Raw genomic sequence first — 23,064 nt, forward strand, 5'->3', positions numbered from 1 at the left:
TGTGACTGTGTAGAAAATTTGTAAGGCAATAGCAGAGCTAAATTCATGCCCTTTCATTCTCAAATACGTCATGGTATCACTCCCTTTGTGTGTTTGAACTACCAACAAAGCCTTTCATCAGGAGCAGGCAGATTTTCCTTTTTAACTCAGTAATTTGTAATACATACTATCAGTATCAAGTATAAGGCCACACCAATTTAATTTCTTGGTTAACGGATTCGCCTCTTCATTTTTTTCTGATTTGCAAATAAAAATAAAAATTCAGCATCAACTGCAAAATGCTCATATTTTGCCCTGAGCTGTTGAAAACAGTCCTTTTCTTACTACTTGTTAGTCATTCCATCTTTCAATGCAGTGCTACCATCAAAAGCTCAAAATTCATTGTTCAAATTTTGAACCAGCCTGGTGTGTTGACTTCATGGCTCCTATCGTACCATTTTGGGCCATAATAGGATGCCTAGGCCTGTTTTTATTATTTTTTCGCCCCAGGGTTGGACAAGTCCCATTGCCCACTTGCCCAGGGCAAGTAAAAGTACTGTTCGGGCAAGTGAATATCCCCCTATACTTGCCCGATTGGGCAAGTAAATTTTTTTACGTGAAGTATAGCCGCTATGGTGTTTGGAGCAAAATTACTCATCATTTTGCCAAATTGATATTATATTATATTAATGTCCTTTTGTCAGAAAACCCAGGAAGTCTCAAACCACATTATTTTGATTATTTAAATAAAGTATGCAGCATTATAATCCCTAAAATAAGATGCTGGTAGTAAAAATGCATAAAAATGTCATGTATATTTTGGGCAAGTGAAAAGTTGGTTCGGGCAAGTGGAAATGCTTGTAAAAGCCCAGACAGTGGAGGCCTTCAAGGCCGGGCTTCTGGCCGCGCAGCCATAGTCTGTCGCACCCCCCCCCTCCTCAGTGATACCCCAGTAGGGGTGGTTAGAGAGTATCGAAGAAGAAGAAGAAGAAGAAGAAATGACTATGTACTTGCCCAATAGGGCAAGAGGATTTTTGAAAACTTGTCCAACCCTGCGCCCGCCCGCTCCATTATTTTTCTAGAAAAATCCGTTAACCAAGAAATTAAATTGGTGTGGCCTAAGGACAGCAATACTATTAAATTATGAAATTGAACCAATTTCTCATTAATTATGCAAATTAGGTCTTCATTTACATAATCAATATGTTCAGATGTTGCTCTCAATTACATGTCATAGGTGTTTAATGGTCCTATTATCAAATGAAGCAGATTTATAGAATGTCCTCATTAATTATGCAAATTACCTCCTGATTTGCATAATTGTCATCTGATTATGTCAAGCATCACTTCAGCTACCTACATACCAAAAATCAAGACAATCGGTCAACCAGTTCTTGAGTTATCCTCCGAAGATTTTTCAACAAACACTCCTGCAGTTTCAGAACAAGCCGCTAGGGGGCCCAAACTCATGTCACTTCTTCCCTAGCCCAAGAGCTATCTACCAACCAAAATTCGTGACCCTAGCATGTCCTGGTCATGAGATATCAAAACCGGAAGTTCTGCTGCAGTACCAACAAAAGCCATCAGGGGGCCCAAAATCTAATCATTTCTAGGTCTCATCAAGACCTACCCACCTGCCAAATTTCATGACAATGCATATTTAGCTTATTCTTTGTTAACAATTGCTCTGTGTGTTCAGCCATATTGTTGTTCATGTTCCACCTTGACCTGATCATGACCTTAGATTTCATCATGAAAGCAATCCATTCTCTTTCCCTGCTCGCATAGGCTTTGTGGTGTTCCAAAGGACTCTATCCACATACATGTAATCAAATCAGTATGGTCTAGTTACACTAAGTTGTCAAATGTTTGATAACAAAAGTTAGTGATCATAACGGGCCCGTTTATTAATAGTGTCCCAAAATTTGGGACAGGAAAGCGATCAGAAATAATCTTTGCATCAAGGACTCACCTCGAATACCTCGGTTACCTGAGGAATCCCACTGTAACAGTATCGGATCCGTACACGAAGAAAGGCGGGGAAAGACTGGAAAGTCACTTTGGGCCAAAGTCCGACGTACGAACAACAACAACAACAACAAATCCACACCCCTTTCAGGTCATAGGTCATGGCACAGCTGTATTCATTCATGACCGAACCCCTTCTTCGATAGCAGACCGCCTGACACAAAGTAGTGCGCCGCATTGGTTTAGAAAGCTGCAAAATTTCTTGCTTACACTGCATCATACTGGTGAAAACTGTGGTAAATGCTAGAAGAATGTGTCAGGTTTGAGACTGTAAAAGTTGAATTAGGATGTTTTTGTCCGGTCGACGTAGATTCGCGCTTTGATACTGTCACCGCGTAGTACTGTGTTTTGGCTGCAGTTCAAGTAACCTCCGCATGTGGCGCTTGTGTATGAAAGAATACGGAAGAGGCCGGCAAACTTTGGTTTAGTTTTGAGCTCATTTTCAGGTTTTGTGGCTTCTCGTGCAGCGTCAGTACTGTGTTCCTTGCACAGCTAAGCTCGTGAGGTACGCTCAGGGTACGCTGGGTGCATGCTGTTTGGTGACTGAGTGTGAAAGTCGTCGGCAGAGTCAGTCAGAACCAGGTGTGTACGGAAGTGTTGTCACTCAGAGCTAGCCTTGAATAAATACATGATCCGAGTGTAGCCTCATATGAAATCATGTCAAACAACAGTTGCTGTACCTTTTATGCAATTCCTCAGGTAACTTAGCTGTGAGCTAGACCTCGATCTATACATTTTCCTATGTAGATTTTCCCTTGTTTGAATTTTGGTGCTTGAAATTATTTTTGCATAATGCTGAGCTATTGTTCATTCATTCTTGTTATTATTATAAAGGACAATTTAGTCTGGTGATCAACCGGGGTTTTCTGGCAGCCGACCGTAGGAGCCGGTCTCTCTAATTACTACCGGTAGTACTGCCATCCAACTGGCTAAGGACAATAGAAAATTGTTTGACTTGATAAAATAAATGCCATTCTAATTTCTATTTGCTTATCAGGGCATCAAACTAGTCTAGCACTACTTGCTACCTATTTTGGAGCTACTAGGGCTATTGTCACTGACAAAAAGTTAGGAAAAGCCAACCATTTTGTTGCACAACATGCAGGGAAAGACCTTCAGGTATTGTGCATAGTCCAGCAGTTCACAACCCTGCCTTTGGACCAAGAGGTGGGAGTTCGAATCCCGGCTGTTGTCACTCACCCGACATGCACACAGTCCTTAGGACGTGATGTTAGTTCATGATCAACTCTTCATTGTTCTTTTTGAAAAGAGCTAAGGACAAGTCGAAGATTAGCTCTTCAGTGAGCTAAAACTTAATCAAGCTCCGTTTTCTTTCTTCCCTAGGCCACCATGTCCTCATCAGAAAAGTTGGAGGTAGAAGATAAGCTTGTACAGAAGCTTCGAGCAGCTGTGGCTAGTGTAAGAACATATAGCATCTGTCTTCTCTCAGTGTCACAACCAGACTGGAAAAATAGCTCTTCTGTGAGCTAAAGCTCCCTTTCCTGTTTTTTTCCTCAGGCCACCATGTCCTCATCAGAAAAGTCGGACCTGTCATCAGAAGAGGAGCTTGTGCAGAAGCTTGCTGAGCTGAGGCTTGTGTCTGCACGGCTGGATGTGGGGCCAGAAGAGCGGCAGGACTGGACACAGGTTTTTACTCATTTTTTTTTATTCACTTGTATTAAATGGAAACTTCAAATATTAACCCTAGTGATTTAAACCTGAACTAGAAATGTTTACCTTGGAATATGCTCTGCTCTGCTACTAGTAATTCTTACTCAAACACATTCATATATATATAGTGACAGGAGTCTAAATCCCTCCTACTATAAAATTGCAACATGATGTAACCCAATACCAGTTACCATGGAGACATACGTCTCTTCTTCTAAATCTCCAAACAAATAAGTTCAGCGACTTTATTTATTTGGAGAAGAAGAAGAGGAAGAAGAAACTGAGCAAAAACAAGATGTTTTCCTTCTGCGAAGGTAAAAATAATAAACCATTCATTCCTCCCTGCAGAAGGCCCAGCAGCGTGTGAGTCAGTACTTACAGGACCTGCCCAACAGCAAGGTGCTGGGAGATGGGGATCAACAGGAGATAGAGGAGGCTGTAAAAGCTGTGTTACCCATCACTGAGGAACCTGTCAGTTTTGGTAGGTTATCATCATTAACTCATCACTAACTCATCATTAACCCATCACTGCTGATGAACAGGAAATGGAGGAGTCTGTAAAAGCTGTGCTACCCATCACTGAGGAGCCTGTCAGCTTTGGTATGTAGTACTAGTAGCCTGGGTACCATCTTCCATAGTTACCACTTATTCTCTCTTGTTGCTGGATAAAACATGTAAGATGCTAAGTAGGTATCCAGTGACAGAAAGGGAGCCAGTAGTCACTGCATAAGATGGTACCCACACTAGGTATGCAGATGACAAGAGGAACTTTGAATGTTACTATTTGCACAGTACATTGTACTTTTAATTATCCAGCCACTTCTACATGTATCTACTTGCTGACTTGGAATATACAGGGAACGAAGTTATATATACATTGTCTGGAGTGACATCCTGAACAGCACCAGCAAGGATGAACTGAACTGATGAACCATCAAACATTCTCTCATCCTGCCCCTTTGTGTTCCAGACACGGCCCTGGAGAGTTTCTGCAGCTCTGTGGGGGATCACATGCTGATGCGGGAGGGACACCCGAACTACTTTGCCTACGTGCCGGGAAACAGTTTGTATCCCTCCGCCATCGGAGACTTCCTGGCAGCAGCGTTCAACCCCTACGCATGTAAGTCATGGGAATTATTGCATCCAGAACTGGTCCTGAATGGGTTAGGGTTAGGATCAGGCTGGTTCTGGATAGTCTCCACGTATCCAAGAATGACTATCCTGAGAACTGTGCCTGATCTGCAAAATCTATCCAGTTGCTTGAGTAGCCATTTCTTAAGCCTGGATGTCTAAAACCATCATCAACAAAAATTTTCCATAGTTCTAGTTCACACTCACATACAGTTACACACACACACACGCACACACACACACACACACAAAAAAACACATCAGACACTTTTTTTTTAATTGTAACAGTAATTGTAACAATACACATGGGACACAGGCAGCTGTTGCTGGTGTTGTGTCCCACACATACTCATTTTCTCTTGAGTTAAGTGAGGAAAGCTGTGTAAAGTGCGTTTCCCCAGGGTACAAGATCGGTGGCATGTCAGGACTCGACCCCGGGACCTCTTTGTTCCAAGTCGAGCACTGTGCTGTTACACCACACGATCCCACTCTTTTTTTTTTTTTCTGTTCATAGTGGTGTGTTACATGTACGCCTGCCCCGCTGCCGTCCAGATGCAGCATTCCCTCATCCGCTGTTATATAACACAATCATATAGGGAGTTGTATAGTACATATATGTTAAGAGTTAAAACTTTAGATCCAACAAAAAGAAGTTCTCTCACCTAGAGCTTTTGACCAGTCACTCTGGTCTTCCTCAGTAGACTGACCCAGTGAGGCTTGTCATGTGGCTTCTTTGAAGAGTGACGTGTTGATTATAAAGTTTTAACATGTAGCTACCAACACAGATGAACTTTCATGATAGTACATTATACTACATACATGTATGTTGTTTTCCCAGTGGTGAGTTATGCCTGCCCTGTTGTTTATGTGTTCCCAGTGGTGAGCTATGCCTGTCCTGCCGCCGTCCAGATGCAACATTCCCTGATCCGCTGGGTCGCGGGGCTCTTTGGCTACCCAGAATCCTGTGCAGGAAACCTCACGTCGGGCGGAACAGTCGGCAATCTCATCGCCATAGCAACGGCAAGAGACGCGAAGAAACTAAAGGCGAAAGATTACCACAGGTTTGCAAATGGAGGTTTTTTTTTTGTTTTTTTTTTATTCCAACATGTAATCACCAGACGTGGTGACGGCACACTCAAGTTTTTCAACTTATATTAATGCCGCCTCCAACACAGGACAAATACATGTACATGACAGGACAGTACTCATTTTCACCTGAGCGAAGTGAGGAAAGTTGTGTAAAGTGCCTTTCCCATATACATGTAGTTACAATACGTCTGATACATTTGCTTGGCGAATACTCATTAATGGTTGTATTTTGATTTGATTTGATTTGATTTGATTTGATTTGATTTATTAGGATTGCAAACAAGTACAATACTGATTTGATTTGATTTGATTTCCAGCACAATTGTTGGAGGTGTCCATGTAGCCATTTTTGGAATTTGAAGTTGGACGTTTTTATTTTCCAGGTGTGTTGTGTACCTGAGTGAGCTGACACATGATGGGATAGGAAAGGTATGCAGTGTTAACTATATCCCAACTATCTCTTCATTTCTGTTATCATGTACATATGGCCTCCTTTTGTCAGAATTGATCAAAATCAAATTGGTAAAAATCCTAATGGTTAGCAGCCCTACAGCTTTGGCTATGGCTAAAAAGTCTTATATGAGAAGTACATGTACATGTATCTGCCACATAGGACACTGTAAGCTGACTTTTCATTTCATTTCATTTTTTTATTTATTTACCCAGGGTAAACATGTCGCCGCAAGGGCGTTTTTCAATGTTCCCTGCGGACATATACATTTGCAAAATATACTTATTAGCTTAAAATAACAAACAGGAAAACAAAGGTACAGTTAGCTTAATTGCAAAAATAACATATTGGTAAAGTGCTTCAAAATCATACGGTAAACTAATAACTTATATGAAACAAGCGAATAAAATGCAACAAATGAAATAAATAAAGAAGGTAATGGAAATTTGCATATCAATGTTACAAAACAAAAGTAACGGTTACTATGTTGCGAGAACATTCTGGTTATACAAACGCTTAAACGAGACTTTTCCCTGGGTCTGCTTCTCTTCTTCGCAGTGCATCAGTCTAGCTTCCCCCGATTTCAGCTGCTGGACAGTGTTATCATGTTCCAGTACTGTAGGAATAGTTAATCCTTGTCCTACTGGCACTTTTTGCATTTGTTGCAGTGTGATGCATTGCATGAGAAATACCCCCAAACCGTACATACTAGTATACAGGGCGTTATATACATGTACTAGATGGTACTGTATGTGCAACCCATATACATGTATGTATGGACTCCACAGGACAAGAGTTAAGCTAAAGTATTGTTTCTGTGCTGAAGGTTCTCCACACGATCGGGATGGGAGAAGCTGTCCTGCGGAAAATCCCCGTCACCGAGCGGTTCGGGATGGACGCCGAGAAACTCGACGAAGCCATAGAGAAAGACACAAAGGTGGGTTCCTCCTGCCTACTTCAATTCAACTTGGTCTCATTCAACATGTGTACAGAACTCTTAATCTAATAAGGAAGGGTGGCTTACTACTTGTGTACCAGAAATACTAAATAACAAAAAAATGAAGGTATTTTTAGGAAATGCCTTGTTGCAAGCTTATACAAATTTACATGATATCATATGGACACCATCAACTTGATCAAGAGATATAGCCTTTTATGTCCTACCTGGGCCGCGATTACGTTCGATACGGGTGTTCCGGCCCGTGTGATAACTAGCGGTACAGCCCGGGGGTTCTGAATGCGTATGGCCCGGCCCTTCCAAATGTTCCGTGGAACGATTCGAACGCGTTTCGGCCTAACCCTGTGCGCCGATTTCGAAATTCGAATACAAAATTCGGACGTTGGAATTGATCGATGTTGATGTTGATTTTTTTGGTTTAGGGACACCAAATTTTCGCTCATTTCGCATTGAAAGGCGCGTTTTCTTGGGTGGGTATGACATAAATAAAATACAACACGGTGTATTCCGCATCACCCTCGGTCCCAGCCCTCCCGCGGATCAGATCTCCCTCCGAGCTTCGGCCGTCGGGCGATCCGACGAGCGGTCGGGCTGGTACCTCGGGCGATACGGAATACACCGTGTTGTATTCAGATTTCTATATATAGGCCATACCCTGTTTCAGACACCCTTAACACATCTTTCACAACGGATAGATGGCTACAGGCCTACTTAGCTAATGCCTGCGCATTTACCAGTATCAATTACATTCACATACGTTTACACTTCCTATTGTCCTTTCTTTTTCATTTTGTGAGTCTTTCCTTCCCTCCCTCCCTCTACAGGAAGGGTTGATCCCGTTTGCCATTGCAGCCACCACAGGCACCACAGACGTTGGCTCGGTAGACCCAATCTCAGAACTCGCAGACATAGCAGAGAAACATAGCTGTTGTTCTTTCTCCTTCATCTCATGACTCTTTTGTTCCCTCCCTCCCTCTACAGGAATGGTTGATCCCGTTTGCTATCGCTGCCACTACAGGCACGACAGATGTCGGCTCGGTAGACCCAATCTCAGAGCTTGCAGATGTAACATGTAACAGAGAAACACAGCGTCTGTTGGCCTTTCTCTTTCATCCTGTGAATCATTCCTTTCCTCTCTCCCTTTCTCTGCAGGAAGGGTTGATCCCGTTTGCCATCGCTGCAACCACAGGCACGACAGACGTGGGCTCGGTGGACCCGATCGCTGAGCTTGCAGATGTGGCAGAGAAACACGGCGTCTGGCTGCACGTTGATGCCTGCTACGGCGGGTTCTTCGTCCTGTGTGACTCCGTCAAACACCTGTTCAAAGGTGTGGAGAGGGCCGATTCTTTCACCTGCGACCCTCACAAAGGTGAGGCCTGAGATCCTTCTTATTATAAGATCCATTTTGTATCCAGAACTGTGCGTGTCTAGTTCTATGACTGAATGGATAGCCTCTGTGTACCTAAGAACATAGATTTGCCCCAAGCACGGTTTTGGGTAAGTGTGGATTATCCAGAGGCATGGTCCTGGATACAGCACAGATCTGGATATCCAATATCCTTTGTATGATCCCTACACACACCTTGCGGCTTGTGCAGGTCTGTTCATGCCATTCAGAACCGATAAATTCTCACAGCATGTACTTCCAGTAAGTACTCCACGTTGGGGACAGTCAAGGGTGTGTGGTTCAGCTGACAGAAAATGTTCTGACTTTCCTGGGTGCTCTCTTTCACCTGGCTTGTGCAGGTCTGTTTGTGCCGTTCACAGCTGGACTGTCTGTTCCCAAATTTGGGAAGCTGTAGGGCCACAGCAAGTAATTTTTATGGATGACATAAGTGTGTGTGTTAATTTTCACCCAATTTTGGTAGGAGAAAAAAAATTTTGTTGCCCTCTGGCAGTGGTCAACATGTCAAAAATGGGCAAAGATATCTGTTGCCATGGTGGAACGTTTTTTGTTTTACTAAGATTTAAAGTTTTGTTGTTTACTTTTACTGCAGGTCTGTTTGTGCCATTTGGAGCGGGGCTGGTTCTGGTGCGAAACTGGAAGCAGCTGCTGACCTCCAACAGACGGACCCCAGTCAGCACGCTGCAGGACAGACCAACCTTCGCTCGGCAACTCAACCCCGAGGACCTCACCTTCGAGCAGAGCACGCACTTCCGGTAAATTGATACTTGCAATGTACCAAAAATATACCAAAAACATGCCCGTAGCCAGTGGTTCTGGCCTCCCCACAAGGCTCAAAGGTCTACTTTTTTTATCTAAAGGTCTAAGATTTTTCATAAAAATATGGACTGATTTGTGTCACACTTTGATTTTTACTATAAAACCCTCTCAAAAACACCAGAAATGCCATTTCAGAAGGTTTAATTTTCAAAATTTTACAGGGTTAGAGAGGTAGGAATCAGGTAGAGTTCAGGTCTTTACACTCCTTACTGAACACCTCATTCCTGGTTCTAGATCTTGGAAGTGGAACCTTCAGCGTGTAGCTTTGCCCTCTTGTTTTTCTGTCTGCGCACAAGAAAAACTAGTCCGTAACTTCTCCAGAATCGCTTCATACCGCACAGCTGTCGCTTGTGTTTCAGCGCTGTAGGGGTTTGGGATGGGAGTTGTACCATATTACACCATGTTTGTTTGTTTGTTTTAATTATTGTGTACTTTCCTTTATTGTGTTCCAGAGCTGTAAGAGTGTGGCTGCCGCTACAGGTGGTTAGTCTTGAGGTTGTATATCTCAAGATTACATCTTGCTTGATTGTTTGTTTGTTTTATTGTGTACTTTCCTTTTCTGTGGTTCCAGTGCTGTAAGAGTGTGGCTGCCGCTACAGGTGTTTGGTGTGGGAACGTTCCGGGCAGCGTTACAGGAAAAACTGTACCTGAGTCAGTACCTGTACCACAAACTCAAAGGTGAATTGCATCAATATGATACCATCAGGTGTACTGTTGTAGCTTTTATTGTGTGTGTGTGTGCGTGTGCGTGTGTGTGTGCGTGTGCGTGTGCGTGTGTGTGTGCGTGTGTGTGTGTGTTTGTGGTCATAGAGGATCTGACAAAGATTGTGATTTTGTCCTTTCAATAAGTTCCGTTTCTAACAATACAGAACACCCTCTGGCATGTCATTGCTATTGCAGCTGTCCCTGGGCTGTTTGACCTTGAGCCCCAGCTGTCCATCATGCTGTTCCTACCCCATTGTTTATTGCGCTTTTATTTACTTTTTGTTGGTTTATAGTCATACAATACCCCATCACCCGTCACAGCTGTCCCTGGGCTGTTTGACCTTGAGCCCCAGCTGTCCATTATGCTGTTCCTACGCCATTATTCATTGCGCTTTTATTTTCGGGTTTATACTTTTATTAGTTATTCTTAGATTTTGACCTGCAAATCAAGTCTCTTTTCTAACAATACACCACCGCCCTTCGCAGCTGTCCCTGGGCTGTTTGTCCTTGAGCCGCAGCTGTCCATCGTGCTGTTCCGTTACGAGGGCGTCCCGGAGCAGCAGCAGCAGCAGGGCTGTCCGGCCGCGGAGGTTAACCTGCGGCTGCTGGCGCACGTGTGCCGGGACGGCCGGCTGTTCCTGGCCTCCACCACAGTGCTGGGGCAGACGTACCTGCGAGCGTGCGTGCTCGCATTCAGGACTCACCGCGAACACGTGGACTCGCTCGTCGCCGCAGTAACGGACGGGCTGAAACAGTTACTAGGGTAACAGTTACTAGGGTAACAGTTGCTAGGGTAACGGTTGCTGGGGTAACGGTTCCCAGGGCAGTCCTATAAGGGCAGTAATTGGGGTGATCAGGGAAAGGAGTTATCAATTTTTGTATAAATAGTTAGAAAGAAATCGCCTGTTGTGTCCAGAACCAGGCCAGGCACGGTTCTGGATGTCCAGGAACAGTTCTGGATGTCCAGGCACAGTTCTGGATGTCCAGGAACGGTTCTGGATGTCCAGGAACAGTTCTGGATGTCCAGGCACGGTTCTGGATGTATAGGAACGGTTCTGGATAGTCCATGCATAGCCAGTACTTGGGTGGATAAAGATGTAATGGAAAGGAGTTACAGGTTTTCACAAAATCAAGAAGTCAAGAAAAGGAGACAAAATTCACCTGTCACACATCCTTTTATTATTAGTTGAAGATAAGTTTCCCTGCACTCATATTTATTCCAAAGGGATATAATTGTCCTGTGTACTATAATTAAATATGCACCTCACTGGGACCATTACATTTTGTAATATAATATATGAAAATTATACAATATAATGTTTGCTGCAAATTCATCCTAAAGGCTAACTTTAAATGAATGTTCAACAATGTACGAGCAGAACAACATCACAATTGTAAGACTTAATTAATGACAATGACAATGATGTTTATTTGCACATTCATGCCCATGAGGGCTAAGCGCAGTACATATGTAGTTTTACATGAGTCATGTAGACATTAAAATTCTACAAAGTGCTATACTACATCTATTGCATACAGATGGATAAACATCTAAGGCTAACATTGACATAATTAACATGTTTCTTCCCTCTTAAAACAGGTATAAACGAACTTACAGAGTTTTTCTTGTGCAGTATTTTTATGAGATGACATTATGTACACAAATAGATAATCTTAATGAGTAATTAATTAATTAATGAGTAATTAATTCAATGAGTATGAATTACAAAGTTCTACCTCTAATAATCTAACCTGGTGCTTGATTGTTTGTCCCTGAAGACTGGAAAATGAAGTGTTTAGAATATGATAAATGTTCAGAATAATGACTACAAAGGAGAAATGCGTTTAAATGTAAAGACTCACATTCAAAAGCAGTGACTAATTCAAATGCCTAAGTATCTTTCTACACTGTTTTGCAGAGATTTGCGATAATAAAATTTACCTCATCTAGATGGTAACACTGGAGAATTACGTTTCTTCAGAACGTGGCGACCTCTTCCGTGTTGAAGTTGACTAGCGTCGGGTCTGTCCCGTAGTAGGCGTGCTTGGACATGTCGGCCGTGTAGCGGCTGGCGGGCGGCTGGCGGCCCAGCGCCTCGGCCATGGCGCGGGTGAAGTGCGAGGCGTTCCCGCAGCACAGCCCGAGGTACCGGATCCCGAGGGCGTGCGCCCGCCGGCTCCACGCCGCGATCTGAGACCGGCTGCACAGGTACGGGTCCATGTCAAGAGGAAACGCGATCTCACCTGCAGAGGACAGATTGAAGATTTACGTCGATGAAGGTTAGACAATCAGGTACTTCGTAGTAAGACACTGTCAAAAGGTAGTGGATGCTACTTGAAACGTCTGGCCGTTTCCAAAAACATATCCAGTTGCTTGAGTAACTGTTTTTGGCGTATTGAAGATTTCTTTCTGAAACGGACAGGAATATTCTAGAATAAAAGCTCATCTGAATTAGTGAGTAAACTACAGGAACTCAATCTCGCACAGTTTACTGCAGCCTTCGTCACGTAGGAATGACCACATTCTTGCGGCACGTGACCTGATGGACACGTGACCCCAGCCTTTGGCACCAGGATTGGTCATTCGAGCCTGATGAAGGCCTCAGTACAGTAAAGGCATTTTGGATTACGAAGAATGAACCATTACCTGTGCCGTCTATGTCCTTGAACGTCATGAACTGCGGAGTGACGTCATCCGTGCGGTAGGGGACGGGCACGAAGGCGAGCGGCGTCTGCAGGGAACGAGAGCGGAGTGACGCGTTAACTAGGAAACGAGAACGGTGTGAAGCATCATCACCTACGGCTTCATTTAAGTTGTCCCGAGTATGCAAATAAGTACAGTCTACTCACCTTGATGCCGCTCTGTATGGCCTGCTCGAGGACCGGCAGGGTTGTGGCGGGCCCCCGGCCACAGTTCAGCCCCACCACGTCCGCCCCGGCCGCCGCCAGGTCCTGCATGGCCGTCTGGACATTTAAGTTGTCCCGAATATGCAAATAAGTACCTTGATGCCGTTCTGTATGGCCTGCTCGAGGACCGGCAGTGTTGTAGCGGGTCCCCGGCTACAGTTCAGCCCCACCACGTCCGCCCCGGCCGCCGCTACCTGCCCCAGAACCTCATTTAAGTTGTCCAGAATATGCAAATAGATAATAAGTTGTCCCGAATATGCAAATAAGTACCTTGATGCCGTTCTGTATGGCCTGCTCGAGGACCGGCAGTGTGGTGGCGGGACCCCGGCCACAGTTCAGCCCCACCACGTCCGCCCCGGCCGCCGCCATGCGCCCCAGTGCCTCCTGGATAGGAACCCCGTCTATCAGGGCGTCTCCACGCTTAAGGTTAAAGCTCACCACAACAGGCACACCTGGAGGGGGGGGGGCATTATTTCATTCCTGTAGCCATTTTAATCTCCGAGCAGATCTTTTGGTAGCCAACACCCTACCCCATAGGCAAGGCAGTATCCAGTAGGCAATGCAGTATCCAATAGGCAAAGTAGGCAAGACAGTATACAATAGGCTACTTAGTACTTTGTTAGCCTGCTTCGATCTTCTGCTTACTTGGCTGCCGGCACCGAAAGATCTACATTACATGTACATCCAATTCTGTACATGTATTTTGGGCTGGGTGTAGTCTAGGCTACAAAATTTGTAGGCGTGTTATTTTATACATCATGAGCCACCAGCAAAGCGGCACGACGTATTTGTGTGGTTCACTGTCACATGGAAAGGCTACAAACACCACAGATCACACTATTTCAGGTTCACTAGGCAACGCACATCGCGCATGGATGGAATACCAGTACCTTTGGCGTATTTCCTGACGCACTCCAGCGCCACTTTAGCCTCGGCGTACGCGAAGAACGTCTCGGCGACGATGAAGTCGCAGCCGCCCTCCTCCATTACCCACTCCAACTGCTCCTGTGGGGTACAAAAAATGCTGTTGGAAAAGAAAGCTAAACTATACATTATCGTCTCCAGAACCATTCTGGATACGCATGGACTATCCAGGACCGCGCCTGAGAATGGTTCTGGATAAAGCGCGGTTCTGGATACGCATGGACTATCCAGGACCGCGCCTGAGAATGGTTCTGGATAAAGCGCGGTTCTGGATACGCGTGGACTATCCAGGACCGCGCCTGAGAATGGTTCTGGATAAAGCGCGGTTCTGGATACGCGTGGACTATCCAGGACCGCGCCTGAGCATGGTTCTGGATAAAGCGCGGTTCTGGATGCGGTGGACTACCAGGACCGCGCCTGAGAATGGTTCTGGATAAAGCGCGGTTCTGGATATCGATGCGGGTGGACTATCCAGGACCGCGCCTGAGCAGCACGGTTCTGGATACAGCGTACCTTAAACATGCCGTGAGCGCGCTCCTCCCAGCCCGGGTCCGCCGGGTTGTAGATGTTCAGGTTGCAGATGTTTCCCGCCATCAGCGTGCCGGTGTCGTCCGCCACCTTCCTGGCCAGCCGCAGCGCCGTCCGGTTGATCCGCTCCAGATCGGACTCACGGCCGATGATGCGCATCTTTTCCCGATGAGCGTAGTACTGTAACAATTGTGCAGACGCACTAGTGATGAGTTCTTTTTCATATCCACTAAAACTATATTCATGCAACACATTAGCCTCTGCCAGGCTTCGGGAGGCGACTGGAAAGAGTAAAAAATGGCCAAATAGAGAGATAACATTTCAGGGGAGTTGGTCCACCAGAGAGTACAGTTTGCCGCACCCGAACCGTAGTCTCTAGCTGACCTAATCATCTAGCATGTTATCTCTCTCTATATTTGGGCAATTTCTACTCTTTCCAGTCGCCTCCCGAAGCCTGGTAGAGGCTAGCAAAATATCCCTTATCCTTCAGTGGCTACTACGTGTATAATCCGAGTCCCTTTACATGCACGTTGTCATGGCGACGCGTCGCTTGCCCCTCATAGTTCCTTGACCCGTAATAAGGACAGCACCACATCGCTTCGTAAAATGCAGCCTTCATCAGGTCCGAATGGTCACTCCTTCAGGTCACGTGACCTGCTTTTTTTTCAGATGATTTTTTTTAAAGATGAGACGCAGTACATACCGTGAAGGCCAGCACCACGTCGCTACCGGCGTGCACAAACTCCCTATGCAGACCCTCCACCAGTTCCGGGTGCTCGATGACGACTTCCGGCACAAAACCGCCGGCCTTGAGGTAACCGCGTCGCTCGAACTCGAACAGATATCCCTCCGCGCAGATCACACTCTCGCCGTCCTGCAGGCGCGCAAGCAACCCTGGGAAATACAGGCAATACTTCTGTAGATTGTTAAGCCATTCTTTATGTGTTGCCGTAATATTTTGTCCTGCAAGCCCTTAAGTTTGTAATAGCCACTGGCTAGTTGGGCTGCCCTGGCTGGGAGGGTTGAACAGCCAAACCAATAAATACATAAATAATGAAATAAAATAAAATAAAATAAAATAAAATAAAATAAAATAAAATAAAATAAAATAAAATAAAATAAAATAAAATAAAATAAAATAAAATAAAATAAAATAAAATAAAATAAAATAAAATAAAATAAAATAAAATAAAATAAGGTGAATAGGTGCAATCTCCAAGCAGATATGGGGTAGAAACCTGGCTGGCTGTGCCGTTTGTTTTGGTTTTTGATAACATGCTGTTGTATATATAATAGCAATAGCTATTCACGGTAACAGGTGTATAAATGGGAAAAATGAAAACAAGTTGACTACAGGAAAATTGAAAAAGCGACATTGTCAAATCTAAAATAGTGAATGAATAAATGAATGAATGAATTTTATTGCTGGACAATCGTACTACATGGTACAATGTGTGGCAGTAATACAACTGTGCTACAAAATGTGGAATCCAGCATTGCGCGATTATCTTTACTAGTAACTAGATCGGAATTGATGATAGAATCATAGATAGTGATTACCTCCCTATGCTAATTACTTTCCTTAACTTTAAAAAGTCGTCTCCCCCTACCCGCTGTTTGAGTGGTATAATCCACCTGCCACACCTTTAGGCCACACCAAGTAAATTTTATGGATGACGTCCTTTGGAGACCCTAAATCTAATGCGAGAGGGCGAAAAAAAAACAAGAAGGGCCCTAAAAAACAAGATGCCTAGATAAGAAATATTGCACTGCTGACAGGACCGTCCTGTCTGTTAATAGTTCCAAAAATGGCACTGTTTTGGAGCTATTGACAGGATTTTTTTCAGTGCCATTTTTTTTTTTTTTTCATTTTTGTTTCCATTTTTTAACCAGGCACAGGCTTTCGGCGTTACGGGTTTCACATCAATCTGACGATTTGCGGCACTGTCGTGACTCTTTGGTCATAGTTACAGGAAGTGGAATTTCTTGTTCTTTTTCTAGGAACAGGCCAAAATCAATGCGCGCGCGGACGTCATCCATAAAATTTACTTGGTGTGGCCTTATCTATGGCCATCTGGGCGTGTTGCCAAACCCACAACGAAAACACAACATGAGCAGACGGACGTGTTCTATTTACGCAGCGACAACGTCACAGGGTCACTGAACTAAGGAAAAATAAGTAGCTGCCACAGTGTCTAGCCTGGTGGTCCGCTCTGGGTCCGCTCCCCAAGATCCGCTACATAGCCTAGCGGATCTTGGGGAGCGGACCAAACCTAACAAGGCTGGACACCAGGCTACCCAGTGTCCACGTCTCCATGACTTAAGTCTAAAACAGGGCTGTTTTAGTCGAACTCAAAGCGTGTGTGTAAAAAAAACGTTTCCTTTTGTATTAAAAAACACACGACGACCCCAATTTGTGTCAAGGCCATTTAGTGTTGAATTGAATCGCCGCAAGTTGGTGGAATAATTGAGTAATACATCGCGCTAAACACGTCCAGGTCTCAAAATACACCAACATTCACTCCAGCTATTCCAGTACTACTGTAGTCTGTAACGCTATAAGACACGACAAATTTGTAGATTGTTTTAAAAGCCACCTTATATGTTGCTGTAATGTTTTGTCATGTCTTGTCTGCAGGGCAAGCCCTTTGTAATAGCCACAGGCTAGTTGGGCTGCCCTGGCTGTGAGCGTTGAACAGCCAAACCGATAAATAAATTTTGCGTGCAGCCTGTAAGTAACGCTATATGACACACATGTTGACAAATATACGGAACAACTTTCTACCGTCTACCACAGGTGTTTTATATATATACTTACCCTTGGGCTTGGCTTTAGACATGGTTGAATCTCAGCTGGTTGCAACAGGAACTGCTTCTCCACGTATCCAAGACCGTAGGATCGTTGCTGGAACTACGAACTAGTCAGGCCCGAGGTGGAAAAACCGGATCGAACCGCCTTAAACTGGTGTACAAAGAGCGGGTTGACCCTGAAACTAACAACACCGCGTGCGAGCGGACCTTGACAAAAAACACCGCTGCGGTATTGATTCCTCCCCGCAGACTGTACGACTGGGGTTTTCCCTTGCTTTTATACTTTCTCTAATGGCATATCGCTTCTATTTGTTCTTGATTATGCCATAAGAGAAAAAGCGCATTGCAAACGCCCCCCCCCCCAAGTCCCAATAGCCAATAGCACAGCCTACATGGAGGCTAAGCATTGCTTCATCGCCCTTTATACCTGAGGACATTTCTAGACTTTGACCTCGGTTAGTTTTCTGATACGCTAGCTAATCTCCAAGCAGATCCCAGGGTCGACAAAAATTGAGTATTACATTGGCCAGGCAGTATCCAATGTCCATTGGCCAGAGAGGGTCCATGCTGAGGACAGATCTAGACTTTGACCTCCGTGAGTTTTCTGTAAACAACGCCACAAAACTGACGACATCCGAAAACTTTGCTGCCGCTGCCAAATTTGTAGACTGAAAACCACTGAAACCATGGCTTCATATGTTGGCCAGGGCCGCTGTATCCTACCAAGGACATTATACAGAAGAGGCTTGGTCCTACCTTGGCCCATATAACGGGACGTGTTCGTGGCTGGACAATGGGGATGCCGTGCGTGTATGATCTTGTCATTATGTACGATAAAAGAAAACACTGCCAACATACAAAACGCTCTCATACGAAGACACAAGGACTGTGTATAAGAATACCCACTACTTAGGACTGTGTATAAAAAAATACAAGGGCTGTGCAATGAGTATTTAATCCGTACGTAGGTCGAGATAAGAGTAACGCTATTAAACACACAGTTGGGGTCACATCATACAAACAGTTGGGATTTGCGTCATACAAACAGTTCGGTTTACGTTACGTTACTGGTAACTCTTCAAACATCGGAATGGCACTTTCTCAATAAAAACACGGATATCAGAACTTGTTTTTGCGGACCTTCTGTGTGTTAAACTTGACGAGAGCGGGGTCTGTGCATCAGAACTTGTTTGGCATCTGTCATGAAAGTCACGTGATTGGTCATGCGGACCTGATGAAGGCTTAAGGCCGTTATTTTAGTGGTAAACATCGGAATGGCCATTTGTCGATAAAAAAACATGGAGATCAGAACTTGTTTTTGTGGGTTTCCGTGTTGAAGTTGACTAGAGCGGGGTCTGTACATCAGAACTTGTTTGAGATCTGTCATGAAGGTCACGTGATTGGTCATGATGAAGGCTTAAGACCGTCATTTTTGTTGTAAACATTGGAATGGCACTTAAATTTCGATAAAAAAACACGGATACAGAACATAACTTGTTTTTTGCGGACCCCCTGAGTGTTAAACTTGACGAGTGTGGGATCTGTAGCCTGGTTACCAACCTCTTATAGCTCCCGAGATCTACAGCAAATTGTGGAGAGGCTGTAGGATTAGGGAAATAATAGGATTGGTGACCAGGCTATGGGATCTGTGCATCAGAACTTGTTTTCACGGACCTCCTGCGTGTTAAACTTGACGAGAGTCGGGTCCGTCCCGTAGTAGGCGTGCTTGGACATGTCGGCCGTGTAGCGGCTGGCGGGCGGCTGGCGGCCCAGCGCCTCGGCCATGGCGCGGGTGAAGTGCGAGGCGTTCCCGCAGCACAGCCCGAGGTACCGGATCCCGAGGGCGTGCGCCCGCCGGCTCCACGCCGCGATTTGAGACCGGCTGCATAGCCAAGGGTCGAGGTCCAGAGGAAACGCCACATTACCTGCAATTGCAACAACGTCGCTGATTTGTGAGTGTAGCGATTTGGCAACTGTTGCGACAAAATTGAGATATCGTGTTACATGTTAGAACCAACTGGCAACATTCGTGATAGAATTATGATATCGTGTTACATCTCATCTTAGTCATAACGGACTGGCAACGTTTTTGACAGAATTAAGATATTGTGTTACATGTCATATGCAACTGGCAACATTTGTGACAGAATTGGGATATATGACACAGAAAATGTACACAATGTATCAATATCAAATTGCGTTACAAATTGAGCGAGTGTTCGTCACCGTGTTCGTCCTTGAGTGTGAGGAAGTTCGGGTCGGCCTCGTGAGTCTGGTACGGCACGGGAACTGCAGCCAGGGGGATCTACACGGGGTGGGGGGGGGGAGCTGTAGTTAGTCACTTGAAATACAGCAACAAACTCTCAAAAATATGTCAGATCTACTTTTCTTTTTTTTCCTTCGTCAGTAAGGTCCGGATGTTGGAGCATTAATCTACAATGGTGATGTTGATCTTACCTTGATGTTTTCCGCGGCCTGCTCGAGGACAGGCAGCATGGTGGGCGGGCCCCGGCCGCAGTTCAGCCCCACCACGTCCGCCCCGGCCGCCGCCAGGTCCTGCAGGGCCTTCTGGATAGGAACGCCATCTATCAGCTCCGAGTGGCGCTGCAGGTTCAGGGTCACCACCACGGGTAGACCTGGACAGGTGAGACCACAGGTGAGCAAAGGTGAAACGTGCAGGACCATAGTTATGTTTACCGAAGGAAAACGTGTTGTTTTTGCTCAGTTTCCTCTTCTTCTTCTCCAAGCACTAACCTCTGACCTGATTTGTTGACGTCTGTCACCATGGTAACTGGTGTTGGGTTACATTTACATAATGTTGCAATCTTATAGTAGGAGGGATTTAGACTCCTGTCTGACCATAAATATTACCCATTCCGTACTGTATCTATCTCACCTGCTCACGTTTCGATGTCTGTCAGACACCTTCCTCACAGCTTCTGACTGGAGTTCTGCTTCTCGCCACTATATGTAGCCGATTGCAATGAGGAAGGTGTCTGGCAGACATCCAAACGTAAGCAGTGGACCGGAGATACAGTACGGACTGAGTAAGAAGAAAATCCCAATATACAATGTCCTACCAACCTGATGAAATTATTTTCGGTAGACATTGAAAAGTTGGTAACGTAACGTTAGACATTGAGAATTTGGTAACATAGATATTGAGAACTTGGTAACATATATAGATACTGAGAAATTGATATAGTAGGCATTGAGACGTTAAAGAAAGTGTGGTGGTAGCCTAGTTACGCAGCACCTTTGGCGTACTTCCTGGCGCACTCCAGAGCGAACATAGCCTCGGCGCAGGCGAAGAAGGACTCGGCCACCACGAAGTCTGCTCCGCCCTCAACGGCCCACTCCAACTGCTCCTGGGAACGAGAAGTGCAACAACTTACGGATTACCCTGGGGACGAGAGACTGAACAACTCAGGACTGAACGAGGGCGTAACCAGCGGCACTAGACAGAAGCAGATGGAAGGCAAGGATGGCCCGCCTCAGCAGCAGCTGACATGCGGTGGAGGAGAGAGAGAGGGGGAGAGGGAGAGAGAGAGAGCGTGTGAGAGAGAGAGAGTATCAGTAGGTTTATAATCAGTAGGCATACAATCATAGCCTCCACCGGGCTTCGGGAGGCGGGTGGAAATAGTAGAAATCGGCCAAATGTTCTCTCCCAGCAGACAAACTCCCCTGGCACGTTTGGTCGATTTCTACTCTTTCCAGCCGCCTCCCGAAGCCTGGTAAAGGTTATCAGTCACCCAGAACCTACTAGTCATAGTGCCCCACGACACAATGTCATATGCATGTCGTATCCGTAGACTATGGCCTTATAGCAGAAGATCCCTATGACATGCTGTGCCCACTAACCTTGAACATGGCCTCTGCCGTGTCCCTCCATCCGGGGTTGTTGGGGTCGAACAGGTTGAGTTTGCAGATGTTTCCCGCCATGAGGGTGCCGGTGTCGTCAGCCACCTTCCTGGCCAGCTGCAGAGCCGTGCGGTTCAGCCGCTCCAGGTCCGCCTCCCGGCCGATGATCCGCAACTTTTCACGATGTAAGTAGTGCTGGGGAGGGAAAGGGGGGGGGGTATACTTGTGTATGATTACAAGGTAAGGAAGGTTACAACGCATAATAACTGTCAGCCACCTTCCTGGCCAGCTGCAGAGCCGTCCGGTTCAGCCGCTCCAGATCCGCCTCCCGGCCGATGATACGGAGCTTCTCACGATGTAAGTAGTGCTGATCATGAGGAGGGAAACAGTGTCAAGAACTGTGCCTATCTAGTTCTATGTCTGAAATGGTTATGGTTAGGATCAGGCACGGTTCTGGATAGTCTCCATCGTACCAAGAACCGTGCCTATTTGGCTTTATGTCTTTATGTCTAGCTTTTTGCGGAATTTATGAGTCGGCACTGTAGTAGCCTGGCATGGGTGCCATCCTCCGGAGTTACCACCGGCTCCACATTGTCGCTAGCTACCATGGAGGACGTGATATATATTTTTTTTTCTGAAAACGGGAAAATCAATGCGCTTGCGGATGTTATCCATAAAATTAAGACGGTGTGGCCTTACCGTTAATGCCAGCACCACGTCGCTACCAGCGTGCACAAACTCCCTATGCAGAGCCTCCACTTGCTCGGGGTGTTCTAGGACGACCTCCGGCACGAAGGTTCCGGCCTGCAGATATCCTCTCCGCTCCAGTTCTAACAGGTAGCCACCTGCACAGATGACGGTCTCATCGGCCTGCAGTCGCTCCAACAGACCTACAGGGGGCGCAACTGCACTGGTTAGCTCCAGCAGACCTACAGCAGGCCTGCCGTTGCTCCAGCTGACCTACAGGGGGCGCAGGTTGGCAGGTCTACAGTACAGGGGCGGTACGTGTACTACTGTACTGTACAGAGCTGATATATCCAGAGCCGTGCTTTATCCAGAACCAAACTGGATAGTCCACGCGTATCCATAACCGTGCCTGGGGCACGCCTACGTTCTTGGATACGCGGGAGACTATCCAGAACCGTGCCTGATCCTAACCCTAACCCATTCAGGCACAGAACTAGCTAGACACGGTTCTGGATACGATAAGTAACCAGTGTTGCCCTGCGGCATGACAAGGTTCCGTGTACAAAGGGAGACCCGCTGACACTAAACTAACCACACGACTGTGGAACCTAAGTTAAACATTAGCCGGGTTGTCCATAGCTTGTATGCCTATGTACGTATTCCTTAATTACATTTTCTAGGTCCTCTAGACATACAGAATATGTCTACAACGACATAAACTTGTATCCAGGCAATTGGGAAACATGATATACATATTGCCACCCAACTATACCCTCATTACATATATTTCTTACGAGGCAACTAACTATATTAACTGATGTCTGATGCAATGCCATACTAGCAGGTCCGTCAGCAATATACTATTACTAAGTAATTTTCGAAACTACCTGAATGAGGTATGACTACAAGGCTATTAGTTTAACACGTAAATCTCTTGTAACAGCTAAAATTCTGCATTAGTTCAACGGATTAGCGCACCTTTAGGCTTTGGCTTCTCCATGGTGCCTGTGGCTGTCCCTCCCCCTGTATGTACACAGACTACAAATCACATGTACTCACACATTACACACACATTACCCTACTGACCCCTGAACCTTCACTCAGTACCAG

The 23,064-nt window shown here is 45.5% G+C and overlaps 2 protein-coding genes across 2 annotated transcripts; one reads left to right on the forward strand and one right to left on the reverse strand.

Annotated features, from left to right (window-relative positions):
* The first annotated feature begins 3,529 nt into the window (after nucleotides 1–3,529).
* LOC109472846 (tyrosine decarboxylase 1-like) lies at nucleotides 3,530–11,238 on the forward strand. Its single transcript, XM_019772703.1, has 10 exons — nucleotides 3,530–3,654; nucleotides 4,027–4,159; nucleotides 4,649–4,798; nucleotides 5,687–5,870; nucleotides 6,282–6,327; nucleotides 7,176–7,286; nucleotides 8,460–8,676; nucleotides 9,305–9,467; nucleotides 10,103–10,209; nucleotides 10,723–11,238. The coding sequence occupies exons 1-10, from the start codon at nucleotides 3,532–3,534 to the stop codon at nucleotides 11,001–11,003; spliced, it is 1,515 nt and encodes a 504-aa protein (XP_019628262.1). The 5' UTR covers nucleotides 3,530–3,531; the 3' UTR covers nucleotides 11,004–11,238.
* A 157-nt stretch (nucleotides 11,239–11,395) lies between these two features.
* On the reverse strand, nucleotides 11,396–22,954 carry LOC109472834. Its single transcript, XM_019772692.1, has 13 exons — nucleotides 22,933–22,954; nucleotides 21,967–22,157; nucleotides 21,268–21,462; nucleotides 20,663–20,774; nucleotides 19,864–20,042; nucleotides 19,633–19,711; nucleotides 19,081–19,331; nucleotides 15,299–15,469; nucleotides 14,581–14,775; nucleotides 14,034–14,148; nucleotides 13,414–13,595; nucleotides 12,884–12,968; nucleotides 11,396–12,480 (listed from the first exon to the last, which is right to left on the reverse strand). The coding sequence occupies exons 1-13, from the start codon at nucleotides 22,952–22,954 to the stop codon at nucleotides 12,215–12,217; spliced, it is 2,043 nt and encodes a 680-aa protein (XP_019628251.1). The 3' UTR covers nucleotides 11,396–12,214.
* Between the last annotated feature and the right edge of the window lie 110 nt (nucleotides 22,955–23,064).

The sequence above is a fragment of the Branchiostoma belcheri genome, unplaced genomic scaffold (genome assembly GCF_001625305.1).
Source record: "Branchiostoma belcheri isolate BF01 breed outbred unplaced genomic scaffold, Haploidv18h27 scaffold285, whole genome shotgun sequence".
Classification (NCBI taxonomy): domain Eukaryota; kingdom Metazoa; phylum Chordata; class Leptocardii; order Amphioxiformes; family Branchiostomatidae; genus Branchiostoma; species Branchiostoma belcheri.